At 42.2% G+C, this 18079-nt stretch overlaps 2 protein-coding genes across 4 annotated transcripts in view; both read right to left on the bottom strand.

The window, feature by feature from the left end:
- Nucleotides 1-1039: 1039 nt before the first annotated feature.
- skor1a (SKI family transcriptional corepressor 1a) lies at nucleotides 1040-6779 on the bottom strand. Of its 2 annotated transcripts, XM_062549490.1 has the most exons (8): nucleotides 5025-6779; nucleotides 4384-4474; nucleotides 4210-4290; nucleotides 4049-4111; nucleotides 3266-3340; nucleotides 3002-3076; nucleotides 2602-2667; nucleotides 1040-2285 (listed from the first exon to the last, which is right to left on the bottom strand). In XM_062549490.1, exons 1-8 carry the CDS (start codon nucleotides 6771-6773, stop codon nucleotides 2188-2190), a joined length of 2298 nt encoding a protein of 765 aa, XP_062405474.1. In that variant the 5' UTR covers nucleotides 6774-6779; the 3' UTR covers nucleotides 1040-2187. The 2 variants fall into 2 exon arrangements, with proteins under 2 accessions (XP_062405474.1, XP_062405473.1); XM_062549489.1 differs by lacking the exon at nucleotides 2602-2667 and having other exon boundaries at nucleotides 1040-2282; nucleotides 5025-6773.
- Nucleotides 6780-12791: 6012 nt separating this feature from the next.
- Nucleotides 12792-18079, bottom strand: part of map2k5 (mitogen-activated protein kinase kinase 5) — a 55853-nt gene continuing 50565 nt past the window's right edge. For both annotated transcript variants that reach the window (XM_062549064.1, XM_062549063.1), the window contains one exon: nucleotides 12792-15951. In XM_062549064.1, the coding sequence (XP_062405048.1) occupies nucleotides 15838-15951 (114 nt within the window). In that variant the 3' untranslated portion in view covers nucleotides 12792-15837. The remainder of the gene's footprint in view (nucleotides 15952-18079) is intronic.

The following is an 18079-nucleotide window of genomic DNA, read 5'->3' on the forward strand; positions in this document are numbered from 1 at the left end:
CATGAAAATGGGTTTGAAGCCATAATTTTTTAGGCCTTTGGCCACCTCTGTTGGTCAGTGTTATACTTTTGAAAGCTGTATGCTAGCTATAATGATTTCCTGCATTACATATTCATCCGACTATCTAAATTGATTTCAAGTCTGTTGTTATGAACTCCCCCTCTGTGGAAACTGAGTGTATCCACAATTGTGTAATGAACAGGCACTGGACTATTATGTCAAATGTATTGTAAACGGACTGTGAACTTGAACCAGGCCGTATTTATGGTATGGGGTTGTGTTTTAAACCGCCACAATCCATTTTGATGTAAAACTTATTTAAGTTTGTTGTTAAAACTCAAACTTCTGACATTGAATGACACAATATTCTGAGGATGACAAACTCTTGCTTCATGTAGATGCTGGATCGCGTGCTAAACACCATGTTATCAGACTGATAACTGATAACATTTTCACATTATAACATTCTATCTTTCATGGGTGATGTCGCTGGTAACACTCTTACTGCATTCTGCCTCGGACAGCACAATTGCATTATGCATAGCTTGGGTGGCCAGTGGGAAAGACGGGTTTGTTTGTTGTCCTCACGGCCATATCAAAACGTTGCTTAAAATGTATCAAGTTCTAGCAGCTTATGTTGGACCAAAACACCTACATTTGTTTATGGACCAAAACATGTCATTGACCATATTTTCATGTGGTTTGAATGCACATGATGAACATTTAATATATAATATATTGAATGTATTAATTAAATTGTCATTGTGGGTATAGGTAATTTGTGACTGTCAAAGACCGTGTGTGTGTCTGAATGTGGATGCAATTCCCTATAAATCCACAGGGTGTCAGTCTTGCCCTTGGTAGATAAGTATGAGATCCTGAAGGAGGACATCAAAAGCTTTTAATCATATTTTACATGTATCCCCACTGTAACTGGGAAAAATCAAGGCTGAATGTATTGTTACAGCAGTTCTGTGATTATGTACAGTTATCTGTCTTTACACATTTGAACTGGATATAATACATCTAAATGCACTAAGAACATAAACATACCTTAACAAATAACAGTGGACTGCCTGTTCATGCAACAAAAACGTTTCCCCTCTACTGAAGTGGAGAATTATTACCTTTTTCCCACAAAGGTAATAAACTTTTGGGATAACAGGTATTGTCAGATCAAAGAGTAGCACTTAATTATATCTCCCACGTTTGGCAGTCAAATGGTGATGTGGAATTGTGCTCCAATACCTAGGATTTGCACTGCATATCAATCATAGAACAGATGTTTTTATGTATCTAGACAAGCAATGGTCTACTATGGAGTGTAAAGATGACAAAAATTTAGTGCAGTGCAATTGTTTTTTTTAAAACATATCAAAGAACATATTTATGAAGGGAACAACTGCACATCTTGCTAAATCTGCGATCTGTGTTTTCTCCTCAGCTACATAGTGAGGCAAGAGGTTTGATGTGTTTTTGAATATAGCTCACAAAAAGCACTGCACATTTATACGGCGTGAGATAAAAGCATTACGGCCAACCTAAATTTTAAATGTAATTTTCTATTGTGTAATAAGTGCTGGTATAATCCTCGTTTGCAAGAGGGAGCTGGGTTTGATACAGTCTAGTCTCGCTCTCCCCGAAACAGAACCAAACAGAATAGTACATACTGGGTCAATGTTTTCGTTATTTTTTTTTGTTAAAGTGCATGGTAATTCATAATATAAACTTAGGAGGGGATATTAAACAGCACTGTATCTTAAGAACCACAAAAATAAATAAATACATAAAAAGACATGAATAATGCTTAAGTATTATTTTCATATTAACAATAAAATGTCACAACAAATTTCATTGCACATTGCCACATCCTAAGCAGTAATGGTCTGAATTGGGCATGGTGTTTTCCGGGTCTTTCCACAGGAGTAAGGATGACCCATATGACATAAGGAATGATAGGCTTGTATTTGCACTACTCTTTTGATGCAAGTGTTCAACTAAGTGAAAAAAAAAAAAAAAAAAACACCCTCTCAAATGAGAAGTATCGTGTCCATGTCATTCACGGTCTATTGCATCCGTGGACAGTTTATTTAGAAGTAGTCCTTGGGTAGTAGGATTGCTGTGCAGGAAAGGCTTCCACCTGTGTTAGGTGTCCGGCGGTGTGTGTGTAGGAGTCTGACTGAAGAGTTAGGGTGGCAGGATGGGAGGCTTGAATGTGCAGGTCCCAGCGCAGTGACGAGGGGTCAGCATCTTGCATGAGAAGTGGTGAAGAGCATCATGAGCTTCTAGGAGAAACCATATACCGATCACTTCATGTATCGACGCACAATTGAATAATTTAATCTGTCAAACGTATCTTTGACTGGCTTTAGAGCCTCCAAAAGCTATTCCAGAATAGCTACATTGTATGTGTCAGAATTCATCTAACAATGTGGAGGGAAAAGGGGAAAATGCAGCAAAGTGAAAGAGACCATTTTAAGAAAAGGAGGTTGAATCAAAACAGTCATAATTTTCAGTGAAAACTTAAAGTAGCAAAAGTAACACTTGCATATATTCGTTACATCTAAAATAAGTTCTCTTTAAACCAAAAAGTATGATTACCTTTCAGCTTCTGTTGAATTGCATAACGAGCTTTTCTCTCTTGGTCCAACTCGTTGCACAAAGTGTCTTGGTTAAAAAAGAATGAATATGATATTACTAGGCTGTAAAGTTAACATTATTGCTGATGATCAGTGTTCTCTGTGTTTAAAAATTGAATATTTATTGATAATGCGACAATCAGTTGTCAGATGTTCTACTTTATCATAAAAAGATAATCACAGTGTCACATCTTGGTAGTTCAATAGAAGTCTCTTTTTCTTTTTTTGAACGACATAAAATCTATAGAAATCAGTCGAAAATATGCAAGTGTCACTTTTTTACATATCTTAACTCTTCAGCAAACTGATACATATATGCAATCTTTCTGTAAGTGCATTTCATTTTCGGACTGACTACTCACCTCGAACAATTTGCAGCTGTTGTACCATCTCCTCCCGATATGACAGCTCTCTCTTCATCTGATCCTGATAATTATCTGAGGAACAAATGTCCTTGAGATCCTTAATACATGGACACCAAACCACTGTCATTATGGAGAAAATCTTGGGATAAGTTGAACGTTTGTGGAGTTCTGCTCTTGGCCATAAAGTCAGAGGATGCATCTATTTAAATCCTATATGAACTGCAGGTTGAATTATTTGCCTGTGGTGCCGTGATTATTCACCTTTTAAATTTTGAAATTCTCGCTCTAGCTTCTTCCTGAGTTCCACTTGCTCCACCAGCTGTTTTTGAAGCTCCTCTGCGGGCAAACAGAGAAACCCAATGAGCAAATGCGAAAAAAAATGCACTTTTTTATTTCAAGACTATAATAAAATAAGAGTTTTTGAACGCTGAATGTAATTGACTGCACTAGTGTCTACATGCATAGTGGTCTCTGCTGTGTGTGAGGCGAGCATTAACAGTCAGATCCCTGTGTTTTCAAGCATGCTGTTGCAAGATAATTAGGACAATAGCCTCAGGCTTAACGTTAACATCTGAGAATACAAAGGGGGATCTGCAGTGGGAACACAGAGTGTGAAAGAGATGGAGGTCCTTATAAGATATCTTTGTATCTTTTAATTTATCACAAGATAGTAAACATAATACTGGTTTAGCAAAATGACATGCAATAGCTGAATCCAACAATTTAATGTGTGCAATAAGACGTTAATTTAGAAACTGCTTAGTAAATCAAATATCAAATAATAGGCTACAGAAAATACATTCGAATTTACCAGTCACATGAAAGACACGTTTTAACAAGTTACATCTGAGGTTATGAGCAATTGTAAGTAGGCCCGTTCGTCTTTATTACTATTACACATCCCAGGCTATTATTTAAGTAGGCCTAGTGGATACAATCCACCCATTTGCCATAATTTCTTATTTATTTTCTTCCTTTTATAATTACAAGGACATATTGTTTATGGTCAGTGTAGTTTATTCATTAAGGAAAAACAGTCCGTACCTTTCGCCATATTTTCGATGCCTTTTCCAGTTCTGGGTACCTCATCGCGCATCGCCTCGTCACCTGTGCCACATGGTTATCAATTATTATCATTAGGTTTCCGATGTTTAGACCACATATAGATGTAATTCCACACTGACAGTGTTCAGTGAAAGACTTACTCGAGCTGTCTTTGGATACATCGTAGGTTTTCTGCAAATCAGATTCGTCCTCCGTTGGAATGACGCTTTGCTTAATTGAATCTTTTCATGTCAAAATATAAAAAAAAGGCTTATAAATATTCGTGCGCACTGCAAAGTCAGAAATACAAAAACCGTTCATAGTCATATTATTACCGATGGTCTCCCGCGGACTCTGGGGAAATTTGGATACTAAATTAGATGCTGTAGACGAGACCAGGTGTCCGTCCTTTTCATGGGCATACACCTGCAGCAACCAAAAGAAAAAAAAGAAATGTAACATAATTAAATGCAACTTTTTATTTCACTAATCATGGCGATGGAATTGTCACAATTATTTTAATCCACTTCCACTCCATTCATAATCAAATTCTAGATATCATCTCAGGTTAACACGAGACGAGAGAGGGTAGTGTGCGCGCAAGGGCTGTAATTTGTGTGTCAGTGACAACAAAGAGAGTCCGCCAATCCCTTTCATCAAAATAAAGTGAAAATTATCCACCATTTTAACCCAATTTGCCTCAAGTAGTCAAGGCGTATCGTCATTCTTGAGATCAAAAAAATTCCCGGTCAGCCTTCCATCACATTAATTGGGACAAAGGTGAAATTAGCCAAATTAGGCAACTGGAATAGGCTATATTTAAAAACGGGCCGGCCTACGTTATTTATTGACAAATTCGCTGAAAGTATAATAATTAGATTTTACTGCATTGCACATAGCCTCGTTTAATGTGTTGTATTATTATTTAAAGTAATTAGAGAATCACACACACTTTTGTTGCCGTGAGGATACTCACTTCGTACACTGCAGCATCTTTACTCTCTGGCACGTGCTTGCTCAGCCGCTCGTCATCCGATGACCCCGCCTCGCTGAACAAAACTCTCTGGGGATCATCCGGTTGCTGTGTTGGTCGAGTCTCCGAATCTTCACTTTCATCGGGATTGGCCTGAGACGAGATCCGCCCCTGGGGACTGTGATGATCTTCAACGGAAAGTTGAATTGACTCTTCATCTTCTGGTAATTTATTCGATTCCACGTCAACATCCGGGTCTTCTCCACTGTCAACGTCTGGAGAGATGGAGCGGTAACTGGAACTTTCACTGACAAAGTCAGGTGATAGGTAACCTGAACGAACCCCTGTATATGCCTCCCTGTTGCCGTACAGTTTAGCGATGCTCTCAGAGTCTTTCACAACTGGCCTGAAAGCAGATATGTAGCTCACCTTTCGAGGCGTGCTGGGATGCCCCTCCGTTGACCTGGCTTCGTCCCCAGACTTTTCCTCCTCGTTTCTCGTGGACTGAGAACTTGAGCAGCGCTCACTATCAAAGAGGCTGTCTTTGGGTGTGATGGATCCTCGGTCATTTTGGTCAGAGAGTTCGGACTCACTTTGTCGCGTGGAAATGATATCTGTATGCGGTTTGGGCTGTGGTTGTGGATATGACATTGGTAGGCCGCCTGCCGTGGGCCAAAACATAGGGAAAGATGGGTAAATATTGTCCTTTACGCCTGGCCAAAACACACCTGGAACGTTGGTCTTATTTTGGTCTGCAATACCGTCGTCCTTCTTATGACACAATCCAAATGTAGGGAATCCATAGGGATGTGGAAAGATTGGTGGCGGGATCTTTTGTAGTACCCCAAACCCTTTACTGGGCACGGGGATGACAGGGTAGTTGCGCACGCTGTTGGCCAAACCGAGAGCACCGCGGTCGTCTTCACAGCGTAAGGTCTTGTGCGGAACCTCGGATGAACTCGTTTGCGTAATGTTGCTGGAGGCTGCATGAGACTTGAGAGAAGAGGACATTTCTGACCCACTCAATGGCATCGTCCTTTTCCGGCTCCCGCCATTAAACATGGCCTTCACGTCCTCCCAAGCGTGACTCACGTCATCGGACGAGCTCTTGTCAGTGAGTTTCAGGTGGCGTCTCCATGAATTGAAGTTCGCTGCATCTGGTTGTGTGTATTTAGATTCAGGTGTACGATGGGAGTGAAAGATAAATTTGTTCGGTGAAAAATACATATTACAGTAGGAGCACTTGATACATTTCGCTCTTGAGCTGTTGTATCGAGCTGGAATGAAACTGCCCCTGCTTCCCCACGCGCACTCGTGAGAGACGTCAAAGGCGAAATTTTCGGGCAGTTTCGGTGGCGCGTGGGCCCCGAGGAAGGATTTACAGAGCCTCTCTGCCTCGCGCTTGGTTATCATCCCGCAGCGTCTGGACGAGATGGGCATCGCCCCCGCCCTTCTCAGGATCTCGAGCTGAACCGGGGTGCACTGCACACAAGTGATCCCAAGAGCAACGCGTCGGTTGTGTATCTCGTTATAGCTGTAGTGCTTCAAGAGTGTGTTAGATATCTGAGCCAAACAAAGCCTTTCTTGCCCATCTATCACCAAGGAAACTATAGGCACTCCGTATAATGCAGTCTCACTGACTTGATTCGGCTTGAGGGAGGTGGAGCTGGAGTAAGGCTGCAGTTCCTGTTTGGAATTTGGGGAAGAGCTGGAATCTCGTCCCGCTGCCAGCTGACCGGGTATTGGCTCCATTCCTGGAGATCTGAAGTGTAAAAAAAAAAAAAAGGAGGTTATTGGAATAATGAAATATCCCACCACATTTCTTTTCTTTCTTTCTTTCTTTTTTTTTTAATATATATATTTATTTATTTATATATATAGAAATTAAGTTTACTACAAACTATTATCCAGGTTATTATCTTAGAATTTTATTTCAGACCAATGACCAATAGTAATCAATATTATTTGATTTCAAACGGTCAGACTATGACAATAATCACAATTTCGTCACTGTTTATCTGGTTAATATAATTATAAGCACGTCCTTTCAAATGGGCGATTTATCTGGAAATCTCGATTTGTTTAGACTTATTATATTATATTTCATGTTAGCTGTTAATGTTAGGCCTGCGGCTTTGTCAAAACATTTATCACAAAATGTTTCTGATGCTTTTGTTTTTAATGTTCAATGTATTTAAAGTATAAATAATTGTGAGTCAGACCTTTTCGACGTCTTTAAATCGGCTCTGAGACTAGAGTGATTACTTAAGCGCCTACTTAACGGCCTAATACGCAAAAGAACAGAAGGAAAAGGTTATTTAGCTCCGCCAATGAGCTTATCGGAGAGGAGAAGACAACTAAGCCGATTTCCTTGTTATTACACAGGGTTTTCTCATTTCTAATAGAATATCATAGAATTTCTACTTTTAGAACCCGCACTTAAAGCTATGAAAACATGCTTTAGTTGTTTGACACCTGACACTGAAAATGTCCTCGGAGTTTAGGGACAACTTCGGGCACATTGGAAGTAACCTTGCTCACCATCATTAAAAGTATTAGCCTAGGTCTTGATATGCCTCACTATAATCTTCGGTAAATATTTCTCCGACAGTCTATCGAAGACATCGAAGCCATTTTGTCATATTATACAATACATCAATTAGCCTACCTGAAATGTTAATGATATCGATCTTAACTTACCTTTATCTCTGAGGAAAGAATGCTGTAAAATGTGACTTAGTTACATCAAAAATAATGAGCAAGTCGTCACTTGGTCGTTCGAAATAATAAATGTGGAGGTAGGCTACGTCTTGGCTCAGTTTCATTCAAATATCCTCCTCGCTGCGTGCTACTGTGCAAAGACCTCCATACTCCATGGCTGTTCGGCATTGAGTGAGAAATGTAAGGAGATTGACCACATGACAGTCCAAAAGCCGTCGCCACTCCTCAGCAGACTGAATACGTTACAGCACAGAAGAGCGCGCTAAAATAACTGCAAGGCACACCCACATCGCACGACCATGTCCGTATTAACTATTTGCCTGCGGGACGTACGATAGTCACGGGAACACTGTTTGAATTCAGCTGTGTCTGAGGAGGAGGACGAAGAACACGGGAATCGTTAAATGTTAACGATGATTAAGATATACTTTTCAACACAATTATGAGGCATTGAATAATTACACTTTGGGTTAGTGCGTAAAGACCAAGTGCTATGCACAAATCCGCTTTAGAGAGGTGCGTAAACAGACTTTATTTTTAAGAGACTTTTCCATTTGTAACATTGTTAATGATGACTTTAAAACTTTGGCATAGTTAATGTCTTTTAGAGACATAGCCCAACAGTATTTATAAGTATTTCATTACGTGTATCCTATATGTCTAACTCATTTCTGAGAGGCAAAATGTTCATATAATATTTTTCCAGCGTAGCCTATGAAATGCAAACAAATGATTAGAAAAAAAACCACTGAAGTAAAATCGATGGCAACAAAATGGCAGACTTTGTCAGGTTACATGACCATCTGTACTAATTTTCGAGGACGCAAATCAATTTGGCATTTCAGCACTGTCTTTTTTATTATTATTATTTGGAAAATGTATGGAACGCCATGTTATATGATTATATGTCGTGGAGAAGAACCTCTTTTGAAATGTGCATTTTTTATTTGGTGGGGTCATGACGACCCCAGGGCATATTTCCTGTCATAAAACCCACCACTCCATTTCTCATGCTCTCCAAATAATGGTCCCTAAATGCAGCAAATTTGTTTAACACACAGGGCGCGGAGCAGGCGGATAGTGTGTACAAGCACAGTGATATATTACAGCAAACGAGTGAGGGAAGAGAGGGAACCTTATATGATCAGATTAACTATTTATAAGCTGATCAATGCCCTGCAGTTAACCCCTCTACGACTCATTCTTGGATATCGATACCTTGTCCTGATAGTATCGCTCTTTAGTTTTCTTGCCAAACAAAATAGGCAAACCAATTTAACACACAGGCTAAACATTCCCAAATATTCTCTACGGAAATACATTATACATATCTTGTGGAACATGTGGAATTAATTATTGTTTGAGTGAAATGTGTTGAGTAAAAAACGTGCAGCTAATTTGGACTGCATTTCTTGTTTGAAGCATATTTCATATCACGGTGGTGAAAACAGTCATAACAAATAGGCAAAATTAGTGGACAATAATATGATAAATAGCCTATTAATTGCTTGTCACGATCAAAATTGGGGCATATTTGAAAGGCCCCTTAAACGGTATGAACTGTCCGACGAAGAGTTTTGAGTAATCTGTAATTAATCATTCTGCCCGGTCCAAAATGTGAACAATTACTCTAAACAAATGCGCGTTAATAGCGTCCACAAACGCCCCGCGGGCGCGCTGCACCCGAACAGACCCCGCGAGCTCCAACCATGATTGCTCTAGCAGAAGGTGCACGCTGCTGTGTGCGTTATTGACTTGGGACCGTTTTGAATGTGACGTTACAGCATGCTTGATTTAATAGATAACTAAACGATTTATACATCCTTAAGTGTACTGTTAATTACCTTAAGATACAGACTATGATGATTTTGTATATTTTATGTCTTTCCACAGTAATTGCTATTGCGCGCTGCATTGGCCAATATTAATAGTGTCTTGAACGCCCATAGACCTGGCATGATCCCCGTACGCCATCAGATGGGCTTATTGCAATATTGATGGTGAAGGAAACTTTAACCTGATCTGTTCAGGTCGTGTCATCTTTCACAATCTAGAGGCTTTTCTCCAGCCCACAATAATTACAATTTATTCTGTAATTATTCTTTTCCTTTAAATTATTTACAACGCTCCAACTAAATGCGTCTTTGTTGCCATTTATTCTCGAGAAACAGGAGCTCACGTGTGCTACAACAATCCATTTATGAGTTCAGCGCAGGTACAGCCACACAACACCACGCCCGCTTTTAATTAGATATTTCAGCGGTAATTTTAGTCGAAGCCTTTTATCACACTTGGCTACCCCTCAATAGTTTTTCGAGTATATTATGTGAGACACGTCTGTGTGTAAACAATCGGTATAAGACAGACACCGCGTTAAAATATTTAAGTGTCTCTAAGTCATCGAAATGACGTTTCCACAAAGAAAGTATATAAGATGGCTATAGGTCTAGCTTTAAAGATTAATCACCACCCTTGGCTAGTGAAAACTCAAACTGCAGGCTAAATGTTAAATTAACTATTGAACACTTAGCCCACTTGCGTATGGTAAGAGACTCGGTGTTAGGGTTGTTTTTTTTAACATCAGATGTAAGCTAGGGCCTATATCAGAAGTTTTTGTTTTTTGTTTTTTGTTTTTTATTGTATAGCTCCGTGAAAGTAAACATTTGTACAGTTGATCTGATTATCCCACATTAGGCTTAAACCATGGTTTCAGAAATTATCAATCAGAATTAAATACAGGATATACAATGAAAATGTTATGATGGTATAGGCTACCGTTAGAAAAATCTTAAATCCTAAATCCTAAGCATTTTCGACACTGAATACAATGTTTTGGCTATAAGAGCCAGGTGAGCCTAAGGTAGGACTGAGCGTTAATTAATTAATGTGTCCTCTCTGAGAGGAGCGAACACAATGCCAAGGGACTCTCCTTTTCAGAGAGCAGCTTTTAAAGGCCAACCTCCCACATTGTTAAAATAATAAAGTTATGAACACGGCCAGTTTCATTGCCTTGTCGCTAAGCATAAGCTCGCTCGTGTTAATGTGGAGGTATAGGCTAAGTGGAGTTAATGCAGCTTGAGTCTAGGCGCACCACCCCACATCCTGATACACCAGAATGCTAAAGCGCATCCTGGATGGCGTGTGACTCTACTCTGAGTTCTGAATGGGTCTCAGTTAAGTCTGTAGCTATTTGAGTTCGCACATGCCCATATCAAGTGTTGTTTCATGGACATAATGACACAGGCTATGCTGAGATACGCGCACATGACGCAGGCTAGGTGTCAATCAGCACCTTCAGAGGAAACACCTGAGCGCGCGCGCGCGCGCCCACACACACACACACACACACACACGTGGAGAGGTGGCGTTGGTTTGTGAAGTATCTGATGCACTTCACCAGGAATACATATCCCTAATTAAAGGAAACTTTTTTCAACGCGGATTTCAGGAGAGGCGTTGAGCGTTTGCTGAAAAAAAATCAGAGAAGGCTATGGTAGTCGCAGAAGTGTTCGACAAGAAAAGCCTATTTATCCTGATCTGCATGCGTTGTCTCATGGGCCCGTCGGTCCATACAAAACTTCCATGTAAGCCATAACTACGCAGAATTGCCACAGAGCACACACACACACACACACACACTCAGCAAAGAAAAACAAATCAAAACATAAGACTTTACCTTAATAAGCGTTGCGCTGCTAACCTTTGGCTCCAATTAATTTAATTTTTAATGGTAAACATCAGCACCTTTTACATTGATATTTTCTGGTGTTCTGAAGTCAGGGCCTTCAAATGGAGAAAAACTGAGCCAATTGTTTCAAAAGGGAACGTTTGTTCCAGTTTACGACATCCCATAGCCTATATGTCATGTATTGAACTAGTGACATTTCAATCACTGAACATGACAAATAAATCAAGTGTTTTCACAAAAGTGGTGCTCTTTTGAGACTTAAGCAAACTATCCCTTCTGATCAGATGACTAGATTGTAAATGAAGACGCCTGGATTCCTCACACCCCATCACCAGGCTGTTGTTAGACAGCGACGCACAAATTGCACGTGTGCGGGTAATTTGGATTGGAACAGAAGGTTCATTTCCCCATCCCATAACTCATGTCCTCGCAAGTTCATTCAAGTAAAGGTCTTCTACTGGCCGATTTGAAACCCACTTCAGAGTTTTATTATATCCGCCAGGCTAAGTGTGTTGTGTGTACAAGGTAGGCTACGTGTGTAAGTTTGAGAAAATACGAGGATTGAAGTCCGTCGGGGTCTGTTTGTCATGACCCTTCAGCGATTCGGCTTCCATCTGCCGGTCTCAGCAGTGCAATACAAGGTTGTAGGGTACAATGTAGGCTAAGGTAGCTGCACCGTTACATATATTAATAATGTAATAATGAATTATTTAACAAGTTGACTGAGTTATATGAGCATCAATTGGGTTATAAATGTACAAAAACACCCACCTTTTGTAAAAATCGGACCACACATGAAAGGAGTTATATTTCACATAAGGGGTCTCCGTCACGAGGGATGACAAGATAAGGCATTTAAAACATCCTTCGTTTGAGCTTGATTTGACCTGCGCGACACGGTCCCTTTCCGAAGCGCAGAAATGAAAACCAGACGGTCGATAACAGAAGAGAGAGTATTGATCAGAGGACAAGTAAATGCACTAAACAGACTGGGCGCAAGATGGAAACAAGATGAAACAGGCGTCGTCTCTGTAGAGCAGGAACACATGATCTCATAAAACAGAGGGTTTCAAATCGAAATGGAAAGCTGTGGCCAACCAAGCCAGGACGCCGTGGTTCATGTTTGCCCATTCATCAAGTTATATTATGAATGAAATATTAGAAAATGTATAATGCACTTAAAAAAAAAAAAAAACAAGACTTGAACCCTCACCCAAATCAGAGCCTGTGGATGAGAGTTGATTCTTGCTAGATATGAAGTGTCCCTTATTATTTATAGGTCTGTACTGTAGTAGTTTGCAATGGAGTGGGCTCTCCAAATGCTATTTAATGAACAGAAGGACCTGTCTGAGAGACACAAATAGAGGTGTGCAAAAGCATTTATTAATGGATGTCACTCAAAGGAGCATCTCAGGATTCTCTTAACATTCTTTCAGTAATCAATTAGCTTTGTGTATTGCACCCGATATCATTTTTCAATAATGGACCACGAAAACACATTCAACTGAACATCATCCAGGGTCACATCTGTCACATACAGGCTGTGATTGAGACATTTGGCCTTCTGGGGGTAAATCTCCACAAAACCAAGGGATACAACAAGACATATGTAACAGATTATTTCAAATGGGACTTTTAGGGTTTACAAATCATATGACTCGAGCAACAATGCTGCTTCACAATATCACATTTTCGGTATGTAAGGCTATAACCAAACTGTATTTTATTACATAGCAAAAACTTCCATAAAGTGCTTTTTCTTTTATTGCTGATGAAAAAAAAAAATATGGAATGCCTCTATGCCTTGCTAGAAAGTAAAAAAAAAAAAAAAAAAAAAACTCTAAATCATGCCCTCTTTTGTTTCTGGCTTTGAGAATGAATCTTCAGAAAATTGGCAAAGCAGGGAGGTTTGACATTATCCACACATTGAAGCAGGTGTTAAAACATACAATGTGTTCTATGATGTGCAAATCTTCTGGGTCCTATAAGAACTCTAACCGTTATCCTTCAACAGAGCAACTGTCCCACATAAGAATGAACCCTTTGGTTTGAATAGGTACAGTATCGTTGACACTAATGTGTTGCATGAGCTCTAGTAAAATAAAACCGAAGGCTTCAATTTTCAACAGATCATTTCTGGATTCAGATTAAAAGTTGCGAAGCTTGATTGGCCAATGTCTCCCATTTGGCTGCATTTCAGTGTTGAGAGTATACACATGAGAAATTAGACCTACTTTGGAATGATCTGGAGTGATTCAGAAGAGTTATTGATGAATAGCTCTGATAATATGGCAGTTGGTCCAGAAGCTAGTCTGTCTCACAAATGCACACCTTGCACCTCAACGTCTTTGGGGTTTGGCCTCATGGCTATAGGGCAGCAAGCCTGTCAGTGATCAGAGTTAGTGCTACCATGAGGGAGTTGGATTAAGAATAGGTGCACAGTAAGTATCCTCTGGGCTAAAGTGGAGGGGTGTTAACATGGGTGTCAGATTGAAATAGACATAGGGCAATTGTACTGTTAAAAGGTGGCAACTGCCCAAAACCAAAGGAGTTATATTATTAAGGCAAGATCTGTGTAGAGTTTCAGTGTAACTCTGTAACGCTAACAGTACTGCACAGCAAGATGCACATTATTAGCATATGGGCCATTTACACACCTCAGTTTAATTGAATTGAATTGAAAATACTGACAAACCAAAACATGAATTCATTGTGGTGAAGTCACCAACTGAGGTGGCAAAGGGGGGCTTACATAGAGTTTTACATTTAAATTTCTCACATAAGTCCTTTACTGTGTATATGACTCATGATTACTTAAAAAAACAGAATACTGCAAAAAAAGTTAAAATAATATTATGCCATTAAATATGTCATATGGCAGTGCGTAACATACAGAAGCAAAACGGATTCGAGCCACACACTTAAACATGAGAGGACTTCAGCAATCCATCTCACGACTCAACGCTATCCGTTCCTCATGGTGGACTGCAGAGCACCCAGCACGTTCACACTCACACACACACACACACACTCACACACACACACTCTCTCTCTCACACTAGATTCAGTCATTTATCTCAATGTCTTTTCTGGAGCTCAAGGTAATCTGAGCAGCACAAATGGACTCCGTAGTCCAGAGATCTTCCCCACATCTCTCCTTCCTAATCTCACGGAGGCTGTTTCCTGGCACAGCTGGGCTTGAGTGGGGAACGCGTGTGGCACCTCGTTCCTGCTGTGTCGAGGGTTTTAGAGTCAAGACCAGGATACTCGTGGCCCCGGCAGTGGCGCAACTGGCTGGGGCACCTTCACCGTACGCCGGCGACCCGGGTTCGATTCCCGCCCCGTGGTCCTTTCCGGATCCCACCCCGACTCCCTCTCCCACTCACTTCCTGTCATTCTCTCTACTGTCCTGTCCATTAAAGGCATAAAAAGCCCAAAAAATAATCTTAAAAAAAAAAAAAAAGACCAGGATACTCGTGTCCACGACTGTCCTCCTGCCTGACTGAGCTCGGTGGAGCTATTTCATCCAATGATTCCTACTGGCGTTTGGCAGCCACTAAACTGGTATGGAGCTGAGGAGGAGTGGAGTGTTCACTTTGCATTGTGTCTGCCTCTGCCTGGATGCGTCATGTGTAGTTGGGGGGGTGGAGTGTCCTTTCCATGCTCCTCTCCCTGTGAAGCACTTTGGTTGTAAAATGGGCTAGATCAACAAATCTTGCTGACTTGTTTACTAATGACAGAAGCAGTGCGGTTTGAGGCTATCGCTCCCTTAACATCTTTCACTGCAGACAGAGTGGACTCAAGCCCACAGGTGTCGCTGCGCTACACGCAGCTCACAGTCACACGCTAATGCTAAAGCTAACACTAACACTCGCTGCAAAGCTGCCAACCAATAAAACACGGTCGCTCAGGCGTCTGGAGTCCACCTGAAATGGCACTTTCCCACGGAAAAAAAAAACAACGTAAAGCCAATCATCTTCACACGGTTACATCCGTTTAAGACGTTAGGGTCAACTGCACACGCGTACTCATTCCTCAAACGTTATGTTAGTAAAATTATAAAAGAACAACCACAACAACAGAAGATCTCGGGTTTCCTAATCAACTCAGAGCTCAATGTAACAGGCAAATACATAGAGTTGGGGTTGGAAGTGAAGTCCATCACACAGTGTCAATGAGGAGAGGAGGTGTGAATTTCTACGGAACGCCCAAAAGTTAGGACTAAGTTCATGACCGGGAACAAAAAAAAATCTCATAATGGCCGCAGCCTTGGCCAGATGGGAAGGGAAGTGTTGGCTGATTTCTGTGTGCTTTGGCTCCTCTGCACCTCGTGGATCCAGGGGGGGGGGGGGGGGGGGTCCTGGGAAATCCTTCCCATAATCCCACAGGAGCGCCCCGCCGTGGCCCTTAGGACATGTGGGCCTGGGCCTGCTGGCTCCTCCTCTCCTCCAGGCAGCAGCACACCCACATGGACACCACGTCCATGTTCCCGTCGTCATAGAGCTGCACGAAGGCATGGTCCTGTGGAGGGAGGGATACATACAGTACGTGAGTGTGAGAGAGAGGAGGGGGGGTAGTTATGGTCAGAAGGGACAGAGAGAGAGGAGGGGGGGGGGGGCAGTTATGGTCAGAAGGGACAGAGAGAGAGGAGGGGGGCAGTTATGGTCAGAAGACACAGAGAGAGAGGAGGGGGGGGCAGTTATGGTCAGAAGAGACAGAGAGAGAGGTGGAAGGAAGGAAAGAAATAAAGAGAGACAGAATAAGCGAGTGAGAGAGAGAGATGGAAAGAAAGAAAGAGAAAGAACAAAAGGATAAGAGGTAGAGAGAACGAGGAAGAGAGAGATGGAAAGAAAGAAAGAAAGAGAGAGAGATACACAGAGGAAAGGGAGCACAGAAGAGTCACTCCAGACCAGACAAGAGCAGATGGATTAGCTTTAGCAGTGAAAGCACTACTAGCCATCAAACCCTCCAGCGTCTGCAGAGCAGCTCACATGTGTGACAGTGCTGCCACCTCCACAGAGCCATGCAGTCCTCTCTCTCTCTCACACACACACACACACACACACACACACACACACACACACACACACACACACACACACACACACACAGCCACAGAGGTCACAGCAGGGACAAACTGGAGTGTGTAAGAGTGTGTGTGTGTGTTAGGCCTGTGACGGGCAGATACATTAATTTCCAACATCAAGCGTAGGATTCAGACCAACACTGACACATCATGTTTTTAAATGAACTTGTCACCCCTTATTTCGGTGATAAAGGGTCTTTTGTACTGGTTGCAACAGAGAAGCAAATTGGTCAAAACGCCAACATCAGGGGGATGGGAAGAACACACACACACACACACAATGTCACAACCTTATTACAGCTCTACAGGTGTGCATACACACACACAATGTCACAACCTTATTACCACTCTACAGGTGCACTGCACACAGGGGCCAACGCAATAATCATTTCAAATGAGGACAACATCTCCGCAAAAATTAGAATCAAGCAAATGTCTGTGTGTGTGTGTGTGTGTGTAATTGTCTGTATACACACACACACACACACACACACACACACACACACACACGATTATTGTCATAAAAACAGTCAATGTCAATTCGATAAACCCAATTAGAGAACAGCATTAGCCATTTCTGCTGGATGAAAAAACAGATCAAACGGAGAGAGTCACGGCCAGTGTCTGCTGTGAGGTGCGGAGAAGAGAGAGAGAAGAGACAGAGAGAAGAGAGAGAAAGAGAAGAGAGAGAGAGGAGAGCTGTGTGTCTGTTGCAGTGTGTGGGGAGTGAGCGGAGCGCGTCCCGGACACAAAGGCGCGCCACGCCACTCAGGCCCTGACGGCCGCGGGTCCAGGGGAGGGGAGGGCCGGCGCCGGCGCCATCAATCCTGGTGTCCTTCTAATGGGCAGCGCCGCGCTGGATACACCGAGGTTAATTACGCTCATATCTGGGGGAGCGAGCGGCCGCTCCTGGGCCTCACACGGACTGGGGCACCCTTCTCATCCATCACCCAGAGAGGGGGGGGGGAGGGAGAGTGAGAGAAGGAGGGAGAGAAAGGAGAGAGAGAGGAGGAGGGAGGGAGAATAGGGGAGAGACAGAGAGAGAAGGAGGGAGGGAGGAGGAGAGAAAGAAGGGAAAGAAAGAGAGGTAGGGAGAGAGAGATGGAAGGATGGAGTGAGGGAGAGAGGAGAGCCAGTGGGAGCCCAGATGAATGTCTTTAATATCCAGCAGTGAGTCGTGGCTGGAGCGTGCTGCCCTTAACCCTAACAGACTGGCCACGTCTCTGCCACGACCCTGATGAGTCCTGATCCTGAGGAGCCCTTTAATGCAGCTAAGCTCACTCTAATACACACACAGGGCACTGCCAGGGGTCATTATACACACACCGCTCCACACCGCTAGCCCACTTTGTCTACAAATAAAACACACACACACACACACACACACATCAGTTTCAAATACACACACAAACTCTCTATCTAACTCAGATGCACGCACACACACACACACACACACACACACACACACACTGGCCTGACTGGACTGCGCTTGGCTGTGGTGCTCCTCACCTGCCGAGGGCTGGTGGTGATAGACAGGGTCAGGGTCTCCCGCTGGACAGCTGT

The sequence above is a fragment of the Sardina pilchardus genome, chromosome 11, assembly GCF_963854185.1.
Source record: "Sardina pilchardus chromosome 11, fSarPil1.1, whole genome shotgun sequence".
Lineage (NCBI taxonomy): Eukaryota > Metazoa > Chordata > Actinopteri > Clupeiformes > Clupeidae > Sardina > Sardina pilchardus.

Excerpts from the sequence above, each read along its gene's own strand:
- skor1a (XM_062549490.1), bottom strand. The coding sequence starts at position 6,773 with ATGGAGCCAATACCCGGTCAGCTGGCAGCGGGACGAGATTCCAGCTCT. Across the intron at positions 4,112-4,209 it reads TGTATCCAAAGACAGCTCGA|GTGACGAGGCGATGCGCGAT; the intron begins GTAAGTCTTTCA and ends CATGTGGCACAG. Across the intron at positions 2,286-2,601 it reads AATTCAACAGAAGCTGAAAG|AAGCTCATGATGCTCTTCAC; the intron begins GTAATCATACTT and ends GGTTTCTCCTAG.